General features: G+C 36.4%; 1 protein-coding gene across 2 annotated transcripts in view; it reads left to right on the top strand.

The window, feature by feature from the left end:
* The window catches only part of LOC137653963 (uncharacterized), a 225,151-nt gene that overhangs the window by 116,428 nt on the left and 84,146 nt on the right, over window positions 1-24,577 (top strand). For both annotated transcript variants that reach the window (XM_068387600.1, XM_068387605.1), the window contains exons 9-10: window positions 7,383-7,481; window positions 17,135-17,242. In XM_068387600.1, the coding sequence (XP_068243701.1) occupies window positions 7,383-7,481; window positions 17,135-17,242 (207 nt within the window). The remainder of the gene's footprint in view (window positions 1-7,382; window positions 7,482-17,134; window positions 17,243-24,577) is intronic.

Consider the following 24,577-nt stretch of genomic DNA (forward strand, 5'->3'; position numbering starts at 1 on the left):
TACAGACTAATACTTACACAAAGCCACTCCAATACCTTCTGAAAACATAACAGACACCTTACACGTCTCGAACTGTCTACCTAACTGCTCCAAGAATCTTCGCTGCTGGGAAAAAGGAGGCTGGTGATTGGTACAATATATGAACATACGATACCGGGGCCTAAAGCGATGGCAGGCAGGGCAGCTGATCGGGACTATGATCTATCCCAAACCCAAAGCATGTCCTTCAAAAAGAAGGCAACCGTGCCTACCACATACAAAAATGGAAAAAATCATGTTAATAGAAGAAGAAATTGAGGTACCCCTCTGAATGAGAGAATGCTGTGATAAAACTACTTGACTTCAACATGGAATCTCGTTTCTTGGTTGAAGTCTTGTGATGGGCAAGAGGCCTCTCAAGCTGGAAAATACTTTTACCTTAGTTTGACTCTAAGTTTTTCTCATTCTTTTTCTATGGTATATTACTAGTTCTACCTCTTTCATATTTTATAATTTTTCTACCACCATGTCTTTCAACCTTTCTTCCCCGTTTCACTGTCTAGATTTCTGGGAAGGAATACCGTTGCTGGGATTGGAGTTTTTTGTTGAAACCAACTGTGGGAGCTGTGGTGGTCTTGCCAATTACCTGATAATGTTTGGAGCATAGGAGTTTCAGTATTCCCATACTGGCATGCAGAACTATTCTCGTGCTGAAATTTGGCCCTCGGATTCCAGGAGTGAGCCAGTTCATAGAAATAGGACTCTTGGTATTCTGTCTGGTTTGCCTGCCACTATGATTAAAGTGGGGATTATTATGTGTTTGAAATGCTGTCAGTCCCATCAAGCGGGTTCGGCTTACACTTGAGCCACTCTAATCATAATGCTAGCAATAAGGTGGGGAATAGACATTTGGGAGTCAGCTCTCACAGGTGTCATTGGTTGAAAAATCAATTTCATGAAAGGCTAAAGGAGTCTTCTTTAGGATTTCATACAGTCCTAATATTTTCTTTTCATTAAACTTTTTTTTCCATTTTTTTATTTTTATCATTACTCCATCTCCCCATTGAACATATCGAGCAAACTTAATGGTCCCCGTATCCCTGAATCTAATGGCGAAAACCCGACACTGTTGACGACCTCAGCTTTTTTATACAGGGAAAATTCTGTTAACGACCTCAGCAATGGAAAAGATTCCTCCAACAATACCTCTTTGCCCAATGTTTATTGCACTAAAACCTTTTGTTCCCTCTTCTGCAGGACCCCAAGGGGCTACATATCTTGGGGGTAAAAAAGAAAAAAATAGAATTCTGTATAATGTAGGTATTTCCCACAATATGAATTATGAAATATTGTACAACCTTTTGAAAACTTTCGGGAAAATTGAAGGAATAAGTTAAAACTTTCAAATGTCAAAGACAATTTTGAGAGTTGTTACTTTTGCCGATCCTTATTCAACTTCCAAAATGTTTCCAACTCTGAATTTGACTTTGTGCCCAAGGACACTGATCTCCAAGGGGAGGAAAAAGAAATTATACCAAGAACAAATGACGAAGCCGTCTGGCATGTCGCTTCCTACGGGGAAGGGCATAACAATATGATTATGGGCTATGAATGTCTGGAGAAAAAGGTAGGTATAATTCCTCAAGGTAATTTTAAAAGACGTGGTCATGGTTTGCTAGTTAAAGCTAGCAATGAAACGCAAGTAATGCTTTTTACTAATTTTGCCTCCTTCTTATCTGATATTATTGAAAAGGTATCTCCACACTCCACTAAGGGAATAATCAATTATAAAGATCTGTGTGAAATATCAGATGAGGACATATTGAAGATGTGTCCTCCCAATTTTTTTTGAAGTTAGAAAGCTGAAAGGAGCAAATGAAGCAATCTTGATAATATTCACTTCACTTTATCTGCCAGACTATATTATTATTATTATTATTATTATTATTATTATTATTATTATTATTATTATTATTATTATTATTATCATTATTATTATTATCTGAGTTACAACCTCAGTTGGAAAAACATGATGCTATAAGTCCAAGGGCTTATATAAAGATTCGTCCTTTAAAAATTTCTGTTAAATAATTACATCCTTATCCTGTCCGATTTTATAAATGCTATGATTTTAGGCACATCATTATCAAATGCACTAAGGGCAAAAGGTTTTTCAAGAGTTCTAAGTTCTCTGACTTCACTGGAGATTGTTTTGAAGATAAATATTCTTTTCATTGTGAAGCAGCTCACTTGTTAAATTCACAATAGTGCCCTAAATATAGACTGGAACAATCGATAAAACTGCAAATATTAAACACAAACCTTTGGTGCAGGAGGGAAAAAGGTTGTGGGTGATTATGATGTCCACGGATCGTCTTACTCAAGCATTTTGCCCAATCCACGTGATTTGACTTTTGGTTCCAATACTGCCTATACTTCCACTCGCCATAATTTACTCAATAACGATCAATCCACCTTCAGTGCATCAAATCACTCAAAATATTTACACTCTAAGCTCCTCAGCCATTACTCCCAAATGTTCAACTAGACCCATGTGTCTGATTACTGTAAATGAAAATTATAAAAATACACGAACTCAGATTCCTGTACAGAATAGGTTTGACATACTAGCCACTTCTGATAACTCTAAGGATGCAGAGGATTCTTTTGAGGTAGCCTAGAGAGGATTATTCATGTACCCATAGAATCTAAATTTGACAGAAAAAAAGGTACTAGAAAATGGAACCCCTCCCCCCAGAAGCAAAAAAGCAAACAATGAAGAATGTGTGAATAAGCCTGAAGAGATTCCTTCTAAATTTACCAAAAAGGTAGATTCGGTGGTTGATGCATCAAGTCGAACTGTTGCAGAAACAGAACCACGCCCTCAACTCCCAGCTTCTAAATTTGAAGCCAACCTAATGAATGACCAGACTACCAAACATGTAGTAAAAGTTGATGTCCATATGATAGCCTAGAAGCTGGAGGAAACTCAATTGATTGCATATCTTTGAAAGAAATAAATCCATCACCGTTTATTGGAATCACCAGTAAATCGATGGCGTTACAGAAAACCTTAAAAGAGAGTAAAGTAGCCCACAAAATATTGTGCGGCTGCAATGATTGCTTAATTTCAGAATTCCATAAGATAAAAAAGCATTAATTTTCATAAAATTGGGTATATATAGACAACTTTATCAAGAACAAAACTAAAAACTAGTTTGGTAGTCTAGAAACGTACAGTGCTGTTTGTATGTGTGTTGACCATCTGAAAAAAATCGTGCAACAGGTCCTCTTCATCTTGAAAAATTGATAGAAAAACTTAACCCCATTCAAAACAATAAGGAAGTAAATTATAACAAAAGAAAGTTTCAGGAAACAATGCCTAAAGAACTAAAACTTTTTAAAAACACTAATGTTATTGCTGTTAAACAGAAACCCAACTAAGCAAAATATGCATAAATAACGTTTTTTCTTGTGAAAATCGAATGTTGAATCCATACATAATATAATGTAATATTAATGTTCTTAAAACCCGTTTACATCTAGAGGAAATTCAAAGACAATATGCTTATAGCATACTAATAATACTATTCCTTCTAGAAGAAATTACTCTCAAACATTTCGCTCTGTCCCTTCTGCTGATTTATTAGGTGTTAACGTATTTGCGAATGATAACCAATAATATTTGTAATATGCAATCAAGCATTTTGCAACAATAATTTTCAAATTTTATCCAAATAATGCACAAATAACCAAGATTTCCTTTTAAATGGAGAATTCAATGACCACAATCCCTTATGGGACTTCCAAGGTTGAACAAATAGTGACTGATCATAACCTTTGTATATTAAACGAGGGGGATTCCAGTACTTACTCTTCTAAACCTCATGGAATATGATTATAGACTTAACTCTATGTTTCAACAATATTATTGATAAGTTGGAATGGCACGTTTTGGATGGTGTTTATAAAAGTGACCATTTTCTAACATTGATAGCCATTTTTGAACATACAAGTCCTCTCCCTCAACGTTATAATACAAATAAAGCTGACTGGGATAAGATCACATTTTATACAGGTCTAGGGCCTTCATTCAGTTATTCACAAGGTGATGAAACAAATTATTTCTTTGTGAACTTCATTAGACAAGCAACTGACAAATCTATGCCTCTGACTGGTGCCCGATCAATGAAACACTCGGTCCCTGGATGGTCAGATATACGGGCCCAAATACGCAATTGGTAGAAAATTAGAAACCTTGAATTAAAGATTTAGAAATTTGAGTTATGGTCCCCTTATGAATGGAAATACAATTAATAAATTGGTTGATATAGTAATAGAAATTAGTTTATTAAAACCATAATTTAATAAGATATCTGTTAAATTTAGAAAAGAAGCAATATATAAAAGGGAGGATACTATTATGGCAGAAATGTGTCTAGAGTATCGGAAAATACCCCAATGCGAAAGGTGTGTCAGAAATTTAGGAAAATTAATGTTTCCTCTAGCAGACCTGCAAGACATGCATTAATGCATAATGTGTCACCAATTCATGATACACAGGCCACCTCAAATATCATTGGGCAGTATTGATAATCTGGATCACCACTTTCAATCAATTAAGAGAAGAAAAGCAATTACGCTGAATTTTGATACAATAACAATAAAATCTTTAATAAAAGATTCACTGAAGAGGAGCTGGAATTTATACTTTAAAATTGCAGTTCATTGGCCCCTGGTAATGGAAATATAAATTTTGGTATGATGAAAAATTCAGTCCCATTGGGAAAAGCCTATTTATTGCAATTTCATAATCATATTTAGATCAAACATTTATTTCCAAAGGCATGGAAACAGCCTAAGAGCCAGGTGACTTTTATTCAACATGAAAGGTGCAGATGATGCGGGGTATCAGAAATGTTTGTCAGGTTCAAGAGGGCCAAGAAACCCAATTCTTAAGTTTAGCAAGTGGTGGGTGTGGTTAGTGGCCACACCCAAAATACCCCAAAATATGACTTTACCTAACATGCAAGGTGCAGACATCATTTCAGTTACAATTGATAGAGATTTATTACACTAATAAAAAAATCCAAGTTAAGAAGATTTTTATTGGTGTAATGGCTAATTAAGAACAGTGTCAAGTAGTGCGAGTGAAGAACCCCTAAACGGTTGCACTCATAAGAATCAATTTGTACTGAGAAGAAATGAGCTACAGGACAGGTTTTACTCTTGTGGGGTAGATATAGAAATATGTTGGATTTTTGCCAATGTTGGGGTTTTAGGCAATGAAAAGCTGATGCTGCAGCCAAGTCATCAATCGACTTACCAATAGAAGCTTTTAAAATATCCTTAAGGTATCATATAACCTACTTCAAACATTTCATAGCTGAAAAATGGTAAGCTCAGTGGAATAATAAATCTATTGCTAATAAGTTAAAAGAAATTAAGCCAATTCTTTCTTTATCGGAATCTTCAGTACAAAATGAAATGAGGAATCAAGTAATTTCAACAAGATTGCATATAGGTCCCACAAAACTGACACATGTGCTCACCTCGTAAAGCAATTCTTTGGTGCAATGAGTGTGACTGTATTTTAACTGCAAAACATTTTTAGCGACTGTAAGTTTTTAGAAGAGAGAGATTTGTGTTTTGGTGAGAAAGGTTTTATTGATATTTTATAAGCCCAAGAATTTCTGTTTTTAGGATTTCAACTTTTTTAAGAAGCATAGGTTTTGTGAAGAATTTTATTCACCACTATTCTTTTTCACAGTTTATTTTATGTAGACATTGTTATTGTTCGTGACGTGACGGCAGGGAAAATGTGAGTGATGATTCTTCCTTAAGCGAGTGTCTCGAAATGAATATTTTTGTATTCATTATTTTACCTTAAGTATTTAGGTACTTTAAATTTCTCTCTTCTACAACTCAAGTCTGGTAGTCTAGGATGTATGTTTGTCCACACACGTAAGCCCGATTTGCTAATTGCCTTTTAGTATTCAGTTTCACTTTTTATTTTGTATGCCAGATGTTTAGGGCTAGGATTATCTATAGTCCCCTGGAGTTGCAAGATTTCTCATTGTATTCTAAATAAGCGTATTGCTTAAAACTCACAAACCATAAGTGTTTCAAGCTTGTTTTGAATTAGAGATGGCATCTCAAGACCACTGGCCTACGCATCGAGATACGCTGTTGTTGAGTTAAGGAAGCTGGGCGCTGCTGGCCTGAACTCGAACTCACAAAGTTCCAGTCCACACTACTGCCAGGTGAGTCAATTGTGTACTGAGTCAACTTCGTGCCCCCACTCTCTCCCACTAGGATGTCCCTTGTACATCAAAGGATCCGGATTCCAGAAAAGGGCAGAGGCAAGTACAAGCCTTGAGTTGTCACAAATATTGAGGAGAAGTAGCAAGTCTCGTAAGAACCTCTGATCAAGGCTAGGAGCGAGTTTGAAGGAGTCATTGAACTGACTCCGCTAAACCACTGCAGTAGGCCTAGTGGGGTAAAACTCAAGACCGCCATTCTCTGGTCACGGGCAGCCAGGATAAAAAATCTTTTGAGTCAATTAATGGCCATTCCCCCTTTAGATAAGTTTCCATTTTTCTCTAAGTTAAGTTTAGGTAACGTTCTGGCATTACATTTTTTTGGGCTGCGTGTGTGGAATTTAATCTAATTATGTTTTATTTGTTGGTAACTGCTTGAGGTCACTGACTACTGCATAAGTTATTTACCTTAAGATTTTGATTTTCTTTATTCCGTTTTAAGTTTATTCCCACGTGTTCATACAGTTTATTAATTTCAATGTTCTGTGTTGTAAATTGTGGTAAATATTTCATTTAATAATTTTGCCATTTGAATAAATCATTATTGAGCTACTCTGGTTGTCTTCTTTACTGTAATAAAGAAATGGAAATAGATGGCAGACATTGGTATCTTTAACCCCATTATTCGAAGATTTTTCTTTACACCAACCAAGAACTAAGTGTGGGTTAGTTGTACCCGAGATGTTGAATAGAGTAACCAACTATAGGTATCGGTAAGTTGGTCATTTATCTAACATTAATACAAATCATATTTTTTCTTCCCGATGTTAATTAGGCTAGCTGAGTAAGAGTCGAGCTTGACTCATTGGACTGATTAATCTCCTCATTTCAATAATAATAATAATAATTGAGGTACCAAGAAACAACAATGAAAGGCCCTTTTGGAGATTCAGAAGTCTGACAATTTCACGAATTAATCGTTAGTTGAACTGAGTTATGTGAAGTCTATAAAAGAAACTATTTGAAACGAAGTTGTTGTAATTTTGAATAGAATTTTGTTTGTCTGATAGATTACTTCACTTTCACATGAAATGATTATTTTGAAAGGCAATAAAGCTAATGTTAAAACGTAATTTCTTTCAGATGAGACACCACTTCATCAGTCTGTCAGATTATATGATGAAAAGGTTGCTAGAGTGTTACTGGAAAGGGGAGCAAAAACTGAGGTAGTTAACAACATTGGTAAGGAAACACTTCTTTTTAGTACCTCTTTAATAATTGTTTTTTTGTTATTGGTAAATATTTCTTATGAGATAGAAATTGCATTTGTTTTAACGTTTTGAAATGATATAGATTAGAATAGTTGTTGTGAAGAAAAATATACAGTAAATTGTATCACTAATCATAAATTTCATTTTGTAGACACGAGAATCAGTTCAGGTGTCTTTAAAGGGCTTTAGATAGCAAATATAAAACCAGTGATTGTGTATGTTTTATGATACAAGTTTATTATTGTGTGGAATGAGATATGTAACTTCTCAATTAGAAGTCTTCCCTTACGAGTAGCAAATTGTTATTTGGCATTCCACATTTGTTCTTAGTGAATTCTGAAAATACTTATTATTATTATTATTATTATTATTATTATTATTATTATTATTATTATTATTATTATTATTATTATTATTATTATTATTATTATTATTATTACTTACTAGGCTACAACCCTAGTTGGAAAAGCTCTAACGGGGGAAATAGCCAAGTGAGGAAAGGAAATAAGGAAATAGATAAACTACAAGAGAAGTAATTAGCAATTAACATAAGATATTTTAAGAAAAGTAACAACATTTAAATCTTTCATATATAAACTATGTAAAAAAAAAACAAGAGTAAAACAAATAGGACAGAATATTGTGCCTGAGTGTACCCACAAGCAAGAGAATTCTAACGCAAGACAGTGGAAGACCATGGTACAGAGACTATGACACTACCCAAGACTAGAGAACAAAGGTTTGATTTTGAAGTGTCCTTCTCCTAGAGGAGCTGCTTACTATAGCTTAAGAGTCTCTTCTCACCTCCCCGAGAAGAAAGTATCCACTGGACAATTACAGTACAGTAGTTAACCCCTTGAGCGAAGAAGAATTGTTGGGTAATCTCAGCGTTATCGGGTGTATGAGGACAGAGGAGAATATGTAAAGAATATGTCAGAATATTCGGTGTATGTGTAGGCAAAAGGAAAATGAGCTGTAACCAAAGAGAAGGATCCAATGTAGTACTGTCTGGCCAGTCAGAGAACCCAAAACTCTCTAGCGGTAGAATCTCAATGGGTAGCTGGTGTCCTGGCTAACCTACTATCTACTGTATATCAGTATTCACTTCCAAAATTGTCAGCTTAATTATTGACCAACACTGATATTTAAACACTTGCACTCACCACCATTATTAATGAGAGAGATTACTTCGAGAAAGCCACTCTATTTCAACAACAGATATCATTCGGGCTAAATCCTTGTGACGAGCAAGAAAGGTCTAAAGCTGTGTGAAAACTCTTTGTCCCGCTAGTTCAAAGAGCAATGTCTACTCTCCTATTTCTCATCATTGAAGCCCATCTTGCTGCCCAGCTCTTCAATTTCAACGTGTAACTTTGAAATCCATTTGACTCAACCTAATTTATTTAAGCTCTCTTCATCTTGCTTTCTAGTCTCTTTCTCAACTTCCTCTTTTCAGTGTTTTGATTTTGAAGAGGTAATACCATTTGCTGGTATCGGGATTCACTTTCAAAGCCAGTAGTGGTGATGACTAATGTTTGAGATAGAACTCCTGGCATTCTGTCCTACTTGCCTGTCAACATGGATGGAGTGGGAATGATTTTATTCTTGGCATATTTTCGGTTTCAACAAAGAGCCTAGGTAACATTCGTGCCCTTTAGGGGCCTGGTAGGAGGTGGAAACATTTTGTGGGTGGGTTCATGTTAGGGTCATTGATGAAGACCTGAGCCTCATGAAAAGTGTGTAGTGTGTGGAAAGGTTTTCTAGCATTTATTTTGTATCCTTTGATGATAAACAATTTTAGGGTCCAGTAAGATAAACAATTCCTTTGGGTCCAATGATGATCCAACACGCTGCTATTAATTTTGATTAACCCCAAGAAATTCTTCATTGAAAACTTTGATTTCATGTTCTGTTTTTCAGTACTCTTCAAAGAATGACTAAATGCAAAAATATGGTAGTATCATAGATTGCACAAATGGATGGCATCTAAGAGAAACATAATGCAAAGTGTTTTGTATTAAAGTGAGTTTGTGATGAGAATGCAAGAATTAGACATTTTTTATATATAAAGAGATTCTAAGTGCACGTTGAAGGAATTCCAAGTTATCAACTTTGCAGATGGTTCTCTAATGATAGAAATGTTGTCTATGGAAGAAATCAGAATTTTGTCAATATAAAATATCAAAGACAATGAAGTAGAAGATTCTCCCCTATAACTTTAGGTTAATGATATAGTGCCAAGATCGAGAGAGTCGCTGAATTAATCAGATAAGAAACTTCGGCAAGAAATTGACAATTGAGTATGTTTATAATGTCAGGCAAATGAAGAAATCCTAAATTGTGCTATAAATAATATTGCCTACATATGTGCTGACATTTACCCTCCCAAGAATTCCATAGGAAACAGTTGCTGCATAATTGAAGATAAATGTATAATCGCAGAAGAAAATTTTATTGCCAGAATTATGGACATATGAACAACAAACAGGAAAGAAAAACTAAAGAACAAAAAGCTGGCCAAGAAAAACGTGGAGAATGCCCTAATCTATCCCTTTACCCGAGTTATGGTGAGGATCATCATACTTCTCACAAATTATATAACGTACTGGTTTATGATAAGGAAATCCAGGTACTTAGAGATAAACAACACCCAGCTTCAAAATGAATGAAATTGCCACACATTCATCCTGGAATTTGCTTTACCTCGGTTTTGTTGAAAGGGAGACTAGCATTTATGAAGATATCTGAAATAACTAAAGAAAATAAACAAATTAGGAATCCAACCATGCAACTCGAAAACAAATAGTGTGTAGTGATAAATATTACTCACCAAAATCTGAAATCAATGATGTATATAATCTATTGATTTGTGAAATGGATACTACTGAGGAGGATACCTGAATCCATCACCTTCATAATATCAAAAGGAGCATACCATTATTTGGATCGTCAATGAATGTCTTAGCACCATCAATGGGTGTTGTGCTTTCTCTTTTGCCTGCTGATATGCCTGCTTCTTTGGAATGGGATCAGCAGACACTAGGTCATAGACTAGTGCTTGTTACTGCACTGCTGAACTAGCTTCTTATGGTGCCATAACAGCATCAATTGGCTTTGCATGAGCATCATCTAAATATCCATCAACAGTTTCTGTTCCTTCTGTCAATGCCAAGAAAAGGAAACATTTTAAAGCATCTCCAATGAAAAGCCTGTTAGAACGTATTCAAACTTAACCAACCCTTATAATGACTATTGGTAAATCCAGATGTTTTCATTAAAGAATTCCAAGACCGCAGTCTCCTGAGGTAATTTAAAGCCCCCACAACGAGAAAAATAAATTATTGTCTTTGTAAAACTTTTGGTAATGGACCATATGAGGAACCTAAATGATTGATATTATTTTGTTTTCCTTTTATTGCTAGGTTGCAGGAGTCCATGCGCAATTCTAAAACCTCATGCCCAAGAGTGCTTCATGGAACCCCAACTAGTAAATCATAGCAGAAGTGTGGTGCATATTTGTCGAGATAATCCTCATACATAGTCAAATTTGAATACTGTACTCTCTTTCTAGATTCAGCAGAAAAGAATTCGTCTCAAGTAGGTTTGAAACTATCCCTGGAGAATAGAGTTGTAAATATCCCTGAAAAAGGGATGAGGCTGAAAAACTCACCAGAAATAGCTATCAATGTAGATTTACCTTGAAAAGGGATTACATTGAAACTGTTCCAGGACAAAGGTAGTATTGAAAGATTTCTTCAAAAAGGCAATTGAGAAGTTTTCATCAATTAAATATGAGAATTCGTCTCTTAGCTGCTTACCTGCAAAACATATTGCAGCTAGTATATTTTGTCAGTTCTATCCTTCGTTGTCGAAATCGTGGCGAATGTAATGAAAAACTCATTGTGCCTTTCTACATCTATTTGCCGTAGCTACATAATATGCTTGTTACCTAAGGTACACTTGAAATGCTTATATGACTCTCACACTTGCGTCATGTAAAAACATAAATGATACAAACAATACAAATGACTATCGACACAAAAGACTCATATCTCATATTATATAATACAAAATGAGAATAATTATATTCTATCTCTGCGCTGATGTGGAGTGAAGGTTGAATTGGCCAGTTGAAGAGGTGTCAACAAATATGAGTCTGCGTTGAATAATTGTTGATATGCCATATCAACTATGAGGTGGAAATAGTTGAGGAAGTCTACACTGAATACTGTAGTGGCAATTTTACGTTGGCACCAATGAATTTCCAATGGTATTTGGTATTCCCAAACGAAAGTGTAAGTGTCTTGTGTCCCCTACCGGGGTTGGGGATCTTAGATCCCTTGGCAGCTACCAGGTAGACGTCAGTAGGCTTAGAATGACTATGTCGTGTCCTGGAGATTGACTTTGCAAGAAGGGAACGGAATGCACCGGTGTCTACCAAAAACCGCACAACCATACCTGCATCATGTACAAAGAAAAGATTAGTGAGAGGGGGGGGGGGACCACCACAAGCGATTGCCTACTTACAAGTTTTTTGGCCACTGATAACCGTCTGCACATTTCTTCGTAGCAGCCCCGAATCTTGAGTGGTAGTAGTAGAACTGCTATGAATGGGCGTCAGTAAGTGGCTGGAGGGGGTTTTGGTTGCGGTGTAAGCGAGGGGCAGCATATTTGGGTGGTGAGTGGATGTATTGTCACTTAGGCATATCACGGGGTGGGCGTCTATATTTTACTGCATTCACATCGGCTTTGGTTAGTGTTGAGCTGTTGTCCTCTTCATAAGGAGTAGAGGCATTGATGTAGATCTTGATGATGGTGAAGTCGCTGTCCATAACGGCGACGACTTTGTTCATCAGGTCCTTCATGGGCAAGGTATTGACATAGGGGAGGGCGGTGCAAACAGGTTTAGGTATGCGTCGTACTCAAAGGGCACGGAGTAAGTTCACTTCCCGAGGAGAGCTGCCAGTGGCAGGTTGCAGGGGAGTGATACTGGTTATTTCCCTTAAGGTGAGCGAAGCCATTTGGTTCCCCAACGGCTGTTGAGAGAGCTGAAAAACTTGGCTATATGGAGGTATGTTTTGAGGGCGTCATACACTATTGAAGTGTCCCTTTGATCAACTTCTACAGGGAACAGAGATGAAGCTGGTAGAAAAGTAAGATCCCACGAAAGGTTCACATAAGAATGTTTATTTTGTAAGACCAGAGTAGGAGGGTGTGGCCAGTGACAATGCAAGTAAATAAGAGAATAAACAAATGTGCAGAAACACTCGGTGATAAGAAACACCTTACCAAACTAAGTGTAGATGTCATAGCACAAGGATTGAAGTATCAACCTGCCTGCTTGGTGGTGTTGTTTAACAGAGAACGAGCCTAGCTGAATATGCAGGAGCAAGAGAAAGCACAGGAGTATTGCAAGGAAGATTATCAATTTGCTTTCTCCGAACTGGTCAAATACATCAATGAGAAGAATAATGTCAGTAATGGTAGACATTCACTCATATTCAAACTTGCTGACAAGCAGAGGCTGGAACAGCTTGATGTTGAATTGCCTGATGTTCATTCTACTGGACTCAAGGACCAGTTGGTTTATCACATTCCCAAGCTGCAAGATTATTGCAAAGGGTGGGATGTTTAGCATCCAAATACTGTGAAAAGACCTTATTTAGCAAAAGCTGCTGAGATAATAACACAAGACATGCTCCATCGTAAGTCAAATTTTAGCAGCACCTTTCATGATACAGGCCTACAATGGGATGTAAAACAGTTACTGCTGCAATTTGTATGTATGATTGAACATGGCACAGACATCAAGTCCCAAATCCAACATGGAGCATCAAAATCTGACCTTTTTATCACAACTCCTACAGTGCAACTGGTTTGCAAAATACAAGGGAGTGGATGTCCGCACGCATTCCAAGGACCATAAAACACCTTTTACAGTGTACATGGGCCTGTATGTGTTTCCCAAGATGAGGAAGAGACAAATCACTGAAATTCTCCATGAGAATGGGTTCAGCATATCATATAACAGGATCCTAGAAATATCAGCACAGCTAGGAGAAGCAGTTGTTACAAAGTATGTTGCAGATAGAGTAATCTGTGCCATAGTGTTGAGAAAGCAGTTGTTCACAACTGCAGCAGTTGACTAATAGATCATGATTCGACAGCAACAACAGTTCAAACATCGCTTCACGGCGCAAGTGTTTCCATTTTCTAACACCCAAGAACTGAAAATACTGGCGATGAACACGAGCCTCTCGAACAGGAGTCATGAATTATTTAAAAAAGTTCCAGAGCTTACGAAAGCATATATCAATGTTCAACCAGCATACATTACGTGAAAGCCCAGTCGTTCTCCAGTAGCAGGCCAATCCTTACCAGCACCACAGTCGATCTGTAGCTAGGTTGGTAGCGTCGCGGACTTCTGTTTCAGAGGTCCCGAGTTTGCGTCCTCGCCAGGACGTGGATACTGTGAGACCTTCTACCGGGGGGTACTCCCCAGGGTGGCACCTGGGGGGAGGTTAGAGGGGGCTAGTGATAGTCCCTGCTGGCTTATGGTCGCCTGAGCAGAATGATGTAGATCGTCTGAGTGGAGACCTAAAACCCGCAACTTTAACTTTTTTAACATAAGAAAAGAATATTCTTGGTTGGAGAAAGTCTTCCTCACTGATGATGTGGCTGATACAGTTAGCATCTCGTGGTCAGCCTACCATGCAACGCAGAAGCGGAGCCAACCATTTAAAGTAGGCATTTCAGCAATAATGACTCTGTGGCAAACTGTTGTATGCCCTGGCCTAACAAATACAATGGGCATAGCCCGAGTATGGAGAGGACAAATTTGTGACCATCTTTGGAGGACTTCACATAGAAATGGCTGCATTGACATCATAGGAACTTTCCTGTGGTACAGTGGCTGGACCAGTGCTATTGTGGAAGCAGAAATGGCCTCATTTGGTACAGCAGAGTCTAACCTATCTGCATCCAGTGTTTCCAGGACAAGACAAGCACACCAGATCATTGCATGTAGCTTGTACAAATTTATGAAAAAGGCATACCATGGTTACTGTTCTGAAGAGTCTGGTATATCGAATATAACCTTTGAAGATTGCTGTGATCATCGGAGAAAAGGGAGACTACAGTTCCATTTTTGGAATCTGGTGCTGGATATGAAGCTCACCATATTTACCCTGATCTGCTTTTCCAGAGAAGGTGACATCAACTTATATTATGAAGCACTTTCAGAATTGGTGACTTACTGCTTTGCAAATAACATTGTCACTTATACTCAATGAATCCCAATTCACCTCAGAGATATGATGTCACTTGATCATCAACATGCAGATGTGACCAGAAGTTTCACAAAGGGAAATTCATTGTCCAAAAGTCTAGATCAGAATTCTCTGCCTTAGGGATCGATCAAGCACATGAGAAAAGTAATACCGGGGTCAAAGGTGATGGAGGAGCAGTTGTGTTAACAGAACATGTTTCAGGGCTTTGTAGGTGGAGGGTTGCCAAATTGTTCTCTAGTCTTGGGTAGTGCCATAGCCTCTGTACTATGGTCTTTCACTGTCTTGGGTTAGAGTTCTCTTTGCTTGAGGGTACACTCGGGCACACTATTCTATCTCATTTCTTATCTATTTTTGTTAAAGTTTTTATAGTTTATATAGGAGATATTTATTTTGATATTACTGCTCGTAATATTTTAATTGTTTCTTTTTTTCCTTTCCTCACTGGGCTATTTTCCCTGTTGGGGCATCCTGCTTTTCCAACTAGGGTTGTAGCTTAGCTAATAATAATAATAATAATAATACTACTAATAATAATACGATATAAAATATGGTATAAAATATGACACCTACAACAGCGGAAACCATAAGCAGACATTCTTTTTAACTATGATAAGCAGCTCTTCCAGCAGGACACTCCAAAATCAAAACTTTGTTCTCTAGTCTTGGGTAGTGCCGTAGCTTCTGTACCATGGTCTTTCACTGTCTAGGGTTAGAGTTTTCTTGCTGGAGGGTATACTCGGGCTCACTATTCTATCTCATTTCTCTTCCTCGTTATTTTTGAAGTTTTTTATATTTTATATATAAAAGATTTATTTTAGTATTGTTACTCTATTTTCTTATTACCTTTCCTCACTGGGCTGTTTTCCCTGTTGGATCCCTTGGGCTTATAGCATGTTGCTTTTCCAACTAGGGTTGTAGCTTAGCAAGTAATAATAATAATAATAATAATAATAATAATAATAATAATAATGATAATAATAATAATAATAACAACAAAAGCCTATTTACATTGTGTTTGCAATGCAAAACCAATTCTAAATTCCGAGGAAGACATACTTTGCTGTTCTTGCAGGGAATATCTAAGTAAAATAGCAAGCAAAAAACAAGTGAATCAGTGTAAGCTGGAGATGCAATGTTCTTGGAATAGTTTAATTAAGTAATTAGCAGCCATTACCTGACCCTCCATGGCCATAGCTTAGGTGGAGAAGGGGCTTGGATGCTGATCATATGTATATACTGTATGGTCAGTCTCTAGGCCATTGTCCTGCTAGCTAGGGGAATGTCACTGTCCCTATTCTCTGCCATTCATGAGTGGCTTTTAAATCTGTACATGTTGGTGTATGTGGAAATGAAAAGTTAAACAAACTAACAAAACAAGCAGCACTCGTACCTATTCCAAGGAATTCCCCATGTTAATGATTTTTAAATTGCAACCAGAAATCCAATTTATTATCAGTGGTAAGAATAGTGAAATTCTCACGGAGAGAATAGAATCAAAGAGCTTGTGAGTGAATTATCTTCCTTGAAATACAAAAACATGCCGGAAAGAAAGGGAGATTTTTTTTTTTCTGCCTGCATGATTATACACGTCTAAATTTGCCTTTAGATGGCTCGTAATGACTAAACATGCTGAAAAGCTCGTGCAATTCCCTTCAAAGTAAGGCCCATGTTGTGGATTTCCCCAGTCTCGGAGATTATAGGAACCCTGTTCTCTCTGATATTTGGGGTGGAAATGGCAGATACATCCTTTCCAGGATACTATGAGAGAACAGTTCGAAGGGTAGTAGAGGCTTTAAATGAATAGATTATATTTCCTGTAATCCATATCATTGCTATTTTAACCTCGGTTATGTTGTATATATATATATATATATATATATATATATATATATATATATATATATATATATATATATATATATATACAGTATATATATATATATATAATATATATATATATATATATATATATATATATATATATATATATATATATATATATATATACAGTATACATATACGTATATATATATATATATACAGTATATATATATAGGCCTATATATATATATATATATATATATATATATATATAGAGAGAGAGAGAGAGAGAGAGAGAGAGAGAGAGAGAGAGAGAGAGAGAGAGAGAGAGAGAGAGAGAGATATTTTCTTTTACTTTTAAATTTTTTCTATTTTGAAATTCTCAAATTTAATCATTTAGGCATCAATAACCATAACAGCTTTGATTCCAAACAGCTTCTAGTAAATAAATCGGTAAACTTCCCATCTTTGTAACATGAAGTTATAATTCCTTTTTATGGTTCTCTTACTTAAGGAACTACCGCACTGAGTTTTGCCTGCCTATATGACCGCACCCATGACGCAAAAATAACGCGACTTCTGTTACTATATGGAGCCGATCCCAATGCAAGGCAGTATAATGGTAAGATATTTTTTTTATTTTTTGGAAATAATTTTATAATTTTTTAAATAAGATATTTTTAGAAATAGCTAGCCTTTTCTTATTAACAAACAATTTTGTGATAACCACAGAGAATTTGTGTTTACAGTACTGTTATGTCTCATCTTAATGAAATATTATTTGCTATATAGGAAAAGGAAAAATTCTTGGTCAGCTGAGTCTCCAACAGCTGATTTGACTATCCGCTGTTTAACTATTGATACCATTACTGTATAAGAAACTATATGCTAAAAAATCACATACCTACGTGGGCTAAACTGGAAGTTGTGGGCAAACTTCTTAAACCAAGCTTCCTTATATTGCCACTCTGTCATGTTTCAAATCAAGGAAAAGTTAGCCAAAGGGTAAAAGGCCTCTCCCATTCTTCCCCCTTTTATATGTTCTTTTCAATTATCTTTTAATTCTTAATCACAAATTTTCTCCATTCATTTCAGTCTATTTCATTCCGTTTACTTACTTGCTTCCCTATTCTGTATTATCATTCCTGCATTCCCCTTCATTCAGTATTTCCAACTATATTCTATCTGCATTAATTTTATTTAGTATCAAAGCCTAAAAGATTTTTGCCATCCTTCTTTTCCCATTTTCTTTTCATTTATCTTTTAATTTCTGTTATTCATACAGTTTTACTGTTCATTTTAGCCTATGTTTATTTCTTATACTGTTACTCCATCTGTCACATGACAAAAGCTGATGAGTCTTGGATGACATTTTGGTGCTGGGACGGGTGGAGCCACAGAGAAGGTGGATAATGCAGATTTGGAAGTAGATGGCGATGATGGTATTGACTTCCTTACCATTCTTCCAACAGTAGTCACTTTTTTATAGCTTTGAAAAAAAAATTGGTAATTGTTGCATTTCCATTTTAATTTCCTCAAATGTCTGCTGCAAAGTTAACACCACTGATACCTCTAGCTACTTAAAAAGACTGCTCTAAAGGTGTGTCATATTCTTTCATTCTGTCGTTCTAGTATTGGGATATTTTAAAGACCTTGCTGAATTCGTTTGAAGTCCAATTTTGTAACTGAGACAATGCCCCCTTCATCCTTATTTTGTGTGACAATTAATGAAGTTCTTGAAATCCATATTTGTTAACTCTTCGTGGTGATTCTCTAGATGTTTAATGACATTTTCATCCTGCATGTCTGCAATGCCATTATCACCGTGTTGTCCTGCCATCTCTGTTTTTAAAAACTTTCTCATCTATTGCCTGAAATTCTTTGAAGTCGTTATCAGCTGCAGATGAAACTTTTTTTTCTAGTAGGTATTGACTCTCTGTGGCCACAATTCGTCCATCTCTCCTTTAAAAAAACATAATGTCATTGGCAATAGTAAATGACTTCCAGTAATCCCTTTCGCTTCATATTGGGTTTATTGGATAAAGAAATTTGTGTAATCTGAAAAACCTGTCGTGGGTAGATGGAATGATATACATTATTAACCGTGTAAATATTCTTAACAATATTATCATGCATTTTACAACATAACTGTGCTTACACACTTAAGATTTTCGGTGGTCAATCTATTCTGAAGAAGTATTTTGAATCTTTTATTCTTCCTTGTTGCCAGTATTGTTCTCCTGTCTGGTCTTTTGCTGCTGATTCTCAGCTTAATTTGTTGGAGAGGAACTTACGGTTTATTAAATTTCTTATTCCTGATGTAGATATTAATCGCTGGCACCGTCGTTCAATTAGTTCGTTATGCATGTTGCATTAGATTTTTCATAATTCAGACCATCCTTTACATTCAGATCTTCCCGGACAGTACCACCTTGTTCGCAATACTAGGAAAGCAGTTAATTCTAGTAGTCATGCCTTCTCCATCATGAGGCTCATTGCTATAAAGTATTCAAGAAGTTTCATTCCAGCTGTGACCAAGTTGTGGAATGATCTTCCTAATCGGGTAGTTGAATCGTAGAACTTCAAAAGTTCAAACTTGCAGCAAATGTTTTTATATTGTACAGGGCTACATAACTCTCTTTTAATAGTTTATATATGAAAGATCTGTTATATTGCTGGTACTGTTAACAAAATATTTCATTTTAATTGTTCACTACTTCTCATATAGTTTATTTATTTCCTTGTAGTAAAAATGCTGGTAAAGATTCTGCAGAAGCATAGAAAATGGAAATTTTAATCTCGTTTTCTACAAGGAAGTAGACTCCCGATATTCTGCAGGTTCTGTTAAAGCACATACATACATTCAAGGCTTGCGTACATCCATAATGTATTGATTAAAAACATTCATATCTTTTGCTATTAGTATGTTATTTCATAGGTACAGCTAGTTCATTATATTTTTATGTAAGAAGTTTATGATATTCTGATCTTATGAGTGTAAGCTGCTTTTGTTCACTTGATGATGCACTAGCTAAGGACTCGGCCAGACCAAGCGCGGCAAGCGGCGAGGTTAGCAGCTAGAGGTTATGGCGGCAAATTGAAACCTTAGGTATCTTATGTAGGTGGCCAGATAGGAGGCGCGAGGCTTCCCGCGCCTCTTATCTGGCCACCTACATGAGATACCTGAGGTTTCAATTTGCCGCCATAACCTCTTGTCGCTAACCTCGCCTCTCGCGCCTCCTATCTGGCCACCTACATGAGATACCTGAGGTTTCAATTTGCCGCCATAACCTCTTGTCGCTAACCTCGCCTCTCGCGCCTCCTATCTGGCCACCTACATAAGATACCTAAGGTTTCAATTTGCCGCCATAACCTCTTGTCGCTAACCTCGCCTCTCGCGCCTCCTATCTGGCCACCTACATAAGATACCTAAGGATTCAATTTGCCGCCATAACCTCTTGCCGCTAACCTCGCCGCTAGCCGCGCTTGGTCTGGCCGGACCCTATGAGGTTGTAAAATAGACGTATTGTTTGGTGATAGAACTCACCACGTATGCTCTTATTCTTCATAATAGTGTCTTGAGTTTGGGAGCATTGATAGCCACTGCGTTGCCAGAAAATGGGAAGCATATATTTATTCTTTTCCTTCAAGGCACACAGGTTCTTAGTGTGATACACAATGCCTGACCCTATGGCCTGCTGTATTACCACAATGATCCTGTTATCCTTGAACTCAGGTGCCTATTAAGTGTTTTTGTAAGTGAAGAACTTATCATTCTCCTCTTTTTTTTTTTTTTTTTTTTTTTTTTTTTTTTTTTTTTTTTTTTGGTATAAACTCCAACCTCTGTTTAATGAAAACTTACTTTCGATACTATTTGCCTTCTTTAACAATTTGAAAAAAAAATCTGAATATACTTGTGTTGATTATATTTATCCGTATAGGCAGAGTCTCTGGTAATTTTGATGTTTTTCCAATTATATCTCTTCTTAACCGTTTGAGCAGCAATTCGTCACAAATAATTAGTATTCAAGCCCCATGTCATTTCTGAGACACTACGTAACTCATTTTAACACAAAAATACCAAAGATGAGACTTTACAATATTTTCCATATGCTTGGTTAAAATTTCTTTTTATCATCATAATAAAACACATATTTTGCAAAATGTTCATAATCATGATTGATATAAAACCGGTAACAAATAAACATTAAATATGTCCAATGGTGCCAAAGGAAGTCGAAGTATTTGGATGTAGATGAGGTCTAATGGCAATCAAAGGGTTGAATTTATTGATCCTTCCTTTACTTGCTGCAGAGGGTTTTAGTTGTTTGTCAAGAATAAAAACTCATTTTACCAGAGAAATCTTTATGCCATCCTAATGACGTTTGCTTTATTATGTGCAAGTCAATTGATATTCATTTCTTCACCAAATACTTTACTCATAAGTTGAATGGCTTCTGCATCCTCACTCAACCTTGTCACGTGCATCTTTAATATTTCCCGAATGAAAGAAACTTCATGTTAGGAACTTAAGCGTAAGACTTATCGATTCATCCTTTACTTGCTATTAAGAGTTTAAAATTGTTTGCCCGGAATAAAACTTACTTTACCGGAGAAATCTTCATTCAGACTTATGCCCTTTTGTCTAAACATGTGCACAATTTTTATATTCTTTACTGCATTATATCCTCCATCCATAAGTTTCGTGCATTCTGTCTTCACTGAAACTTGTCACATAAAATTGTGTTTCCCCTTTTTTCTTTCCCCTTTTTTTATCTCCCAAATCAAAGATGCGTTCTTCCTTGTACTTATACAATGCTTGAAAAAATCTGAAGCAAAAGACTTTTTCCCCTTTTCTAATAAATCGAGAATTTCTGCTTTCTTTGTTGGGGACAACACATGGTGAGACCTTTTACCCTCTTGGTTAATCATTGCTTCACTGAAAAGATGCTTAGGGCCCATGATTTTACATTGTTCAGTAACTACAGGAAATCAGTATCCTATACTTTATTTACATTAACTAATTTATTACTTTAGGTACATTTTAGTTTATTTATATTGTGTAACTGAAACTGTGAAAGCACTGAATAACCTTGACAGTTCCTGATCTTAGGCCTAAATTTGATATTATAATCCAATCCGAAACAGATATGGTTGAGAGATCTACAGTTACAATTAACTATACCATTAGTCTTATCCTATTTTTTCTGTTAGAGGTAGTGATAGGTAATATTTATTCTTATTATTAAGGATAACTTTAGAATAGAAAAGTAGATTGTTCCAAGATATTCTTTTCTAATTTTCACATGTAATCTTAAGGTAGATAACAGCTGTTTGCTCGTTGATACTATTAGTTATTTGTGATCTGGGTGAAATAAATTTTTTTTTTTTATCTAGGCGGTAAGAAATGATTGTACATCTATATTATGCCATCAAAGTCTGTAAGTTATACAGAGCTCTCAACATTGATATCTACATTTGTTATTTAATACACACTAGATGGAGTCAGAAATCGTACAATAATTTACACTATGTGTTACTAATTAAATAAAAACAGTAAATTTTGATATGGTCATAGGGGAAAAATACATGTAAAATAGTGCTGCTGAAAATTGTACAATTGAAACTTAAATCCTATTGCAAATTCTATGTAAAAAAGTGACAAAAACTGTGCAGTTACATTGTATATCTACTGCTTTGTAAGATGTGTAGGCCTACTGGAACACAGTAATAAATGATCTGTGTTTTTGCAACTAAATTCAGTATAGTGTTAATACTAGACTGTCATCATGCGGAGTGCATTCAAACTTGCTCTCGAAACTGAAATTCAAGATACCACAGAGAAGAATTAAAGTTCAAACTGAATAGTTATATGTCCAGGGAGGGTGCCCCCTACACAAGATGAGGCGGGTTGACCATATGATTATCCTCCTACCCCCTAGAAAATCATGAAACTGTAATGAGGCTGAATTTAAGCCTTCCAAGTGGTACATATAATTTTCATGTCTAAGGTCAAAATGACTATTCTGGATGCTCAGAACTGCTGGCTTACAGACCCCCCCCCCTCCCCCACCCCGGAGGGCTTCGGCCCTTTGGGCCTCTCACAGGGCTGCCCCCTTCAAATATGACCTTGCTCCACGCTTGCGCCCCCCCCCCCCCTCTAAGACACCCCTGGCTACGCCACTGATGGTTATGCACTCCTATATCTTGATACTAATACTGATTATTGGTTGAAAGTTTAACTCCAGCTAGTTTTTTGTATATTACACTTCGGTAATGCCCTATCCATATTAGATATATCCAAACTTTTAACAGTCAAATCATTTTTACATTTGTGGTGTTGCAAAGGAAAAGGTATAAGAAATTGCACTTGGAAGCTTTGTTGGAGAGTGCGGGGCGTCAGCAGATCAGATGCATGGAATCGGTTAGGAGGGATATGTGGGTTAAGTGAGGTTGGGGAAAAAGATGAAAGAAATAGATGAAGATACAGGAAGTTACCTTGAGCAGTCGACCCTGGTATATAGTGGAACTAATAAGTTTGAAAAATTAGTAAAGCCGAAAAGAAGGTGCTGATAATTCCACCTGGTAGCCTACTGATTAACCAGTAACATTTCAAGTATTCATTAGAAGTTTTCATAGCATTAGGTTGGCCTTTCACATTACGTGCAGGGATAATTCAACAGTGACAACATGGTATTTGGTATTGACTTTAAAACGTCAAACCCTGTTTTACAAATCATGTCCAGGAAATCTTAATCTTATGACCATGATATTTCGTTAATAATATGGACATCAATTTTCAGTAACTTACACACCCAGGTTGTGAACAATATGCGCATGAATATATTTTTTGGCATTATGGTATTTTGATCATAATTATTTACAACCACCCATGAGGGTGTTTCCAGTCTTTTTAAGTAGAAAGTCCCTTTAGGCACCACTCTTCTCTGCTCATCCCTCGCATGTCTGGAGACGTTGGTGCCCAGAAAGCTGTACAAGGGTTGATGGTTTGCGGTTATTGTTTCATTAACATGAATGTGACTCATTTACTAGATTATCAAGCAAAATTTGCATCTTGTAAAGATTAGCGAACCCATTTCCATGTCAAGATTAAGGAACCCAATTTTCTACAGGTAAAGAATAACGAACCCAATTTTCCACTTGTAAAGAATAGCGAACCCAATTAACCTCACGTCAAGAATAACGAACCCGGTGATGGTTGGGTTAGCTAATCTTGATGAAATGTTCTGGACTATGGAGAAAAAATAGAAAAGGTTAATGAAGAAAAAATATGTTGGAAATGTAAGTGATCGCTTTATTGATAGATGAAAATAGAAAATAGAAGCTTTAAGTAGCAATTGAAATACTTGGACTTGTTTCATGACTCATCCAGCTGTTAAGTAAGTAGTAAAAGGTTTAATTAGCTATTTAAGTGAACAAAAGAAAATTCAACCAGTCAATAGTAGCTTTAAGCAGCAACTGAAATGTGCATGTAAAGATTACCGAATCCCATTTTCTAATGTCAAGATAGGGAACCCAATTTACCACATGTCAAGAATAATGAACCCAATTTTCCACATGTAAAGAATAGCGAACCCGGCGATGGTTGGGTTCGCTAATCTTGACAAGATCCTAAATATTAATTATGCCTCAATTTTTCTTCCTAAGCTATCGTTGACGATTATCATTATTTTTTTTATTGATTTTCATTTGAAAGGGATTTTTATTGATTTTCATAAAAAAGGGCTTGAAAAGGACAAAATGGAAGTAATAGCCGTAAGTGATCCGATGACGCTAATTGCCGCGTAGTACGCAAGGAAAACGAAACTCACGCCACGAGTGGGCTGATGGTTTAGGGGCACGAGGAGCCTAAAAGAAAAAGGGCAGTAGCAGCCCATACATGGCAGGCCTTTGCTGATTTCTAATGTGACGTATTTTTTTTATGCTCTCATACAAA

This window comes from Palaemon carinicauda, chromosome 1 (assembly GCF_036898095.1).
Source record: "Palaemon carinicauda isolate YSFRI2023 chromosome 1, ASM3689809v2, whole genome shotgun sequence".
In the NCBI taxonomy this organism is placed as follows: Eukaryota; Metazoa; Arthropoda; class Malacostraca; order Decapoda; family Palaemonidae; genus Palaemon; species Palaemon carinicauda.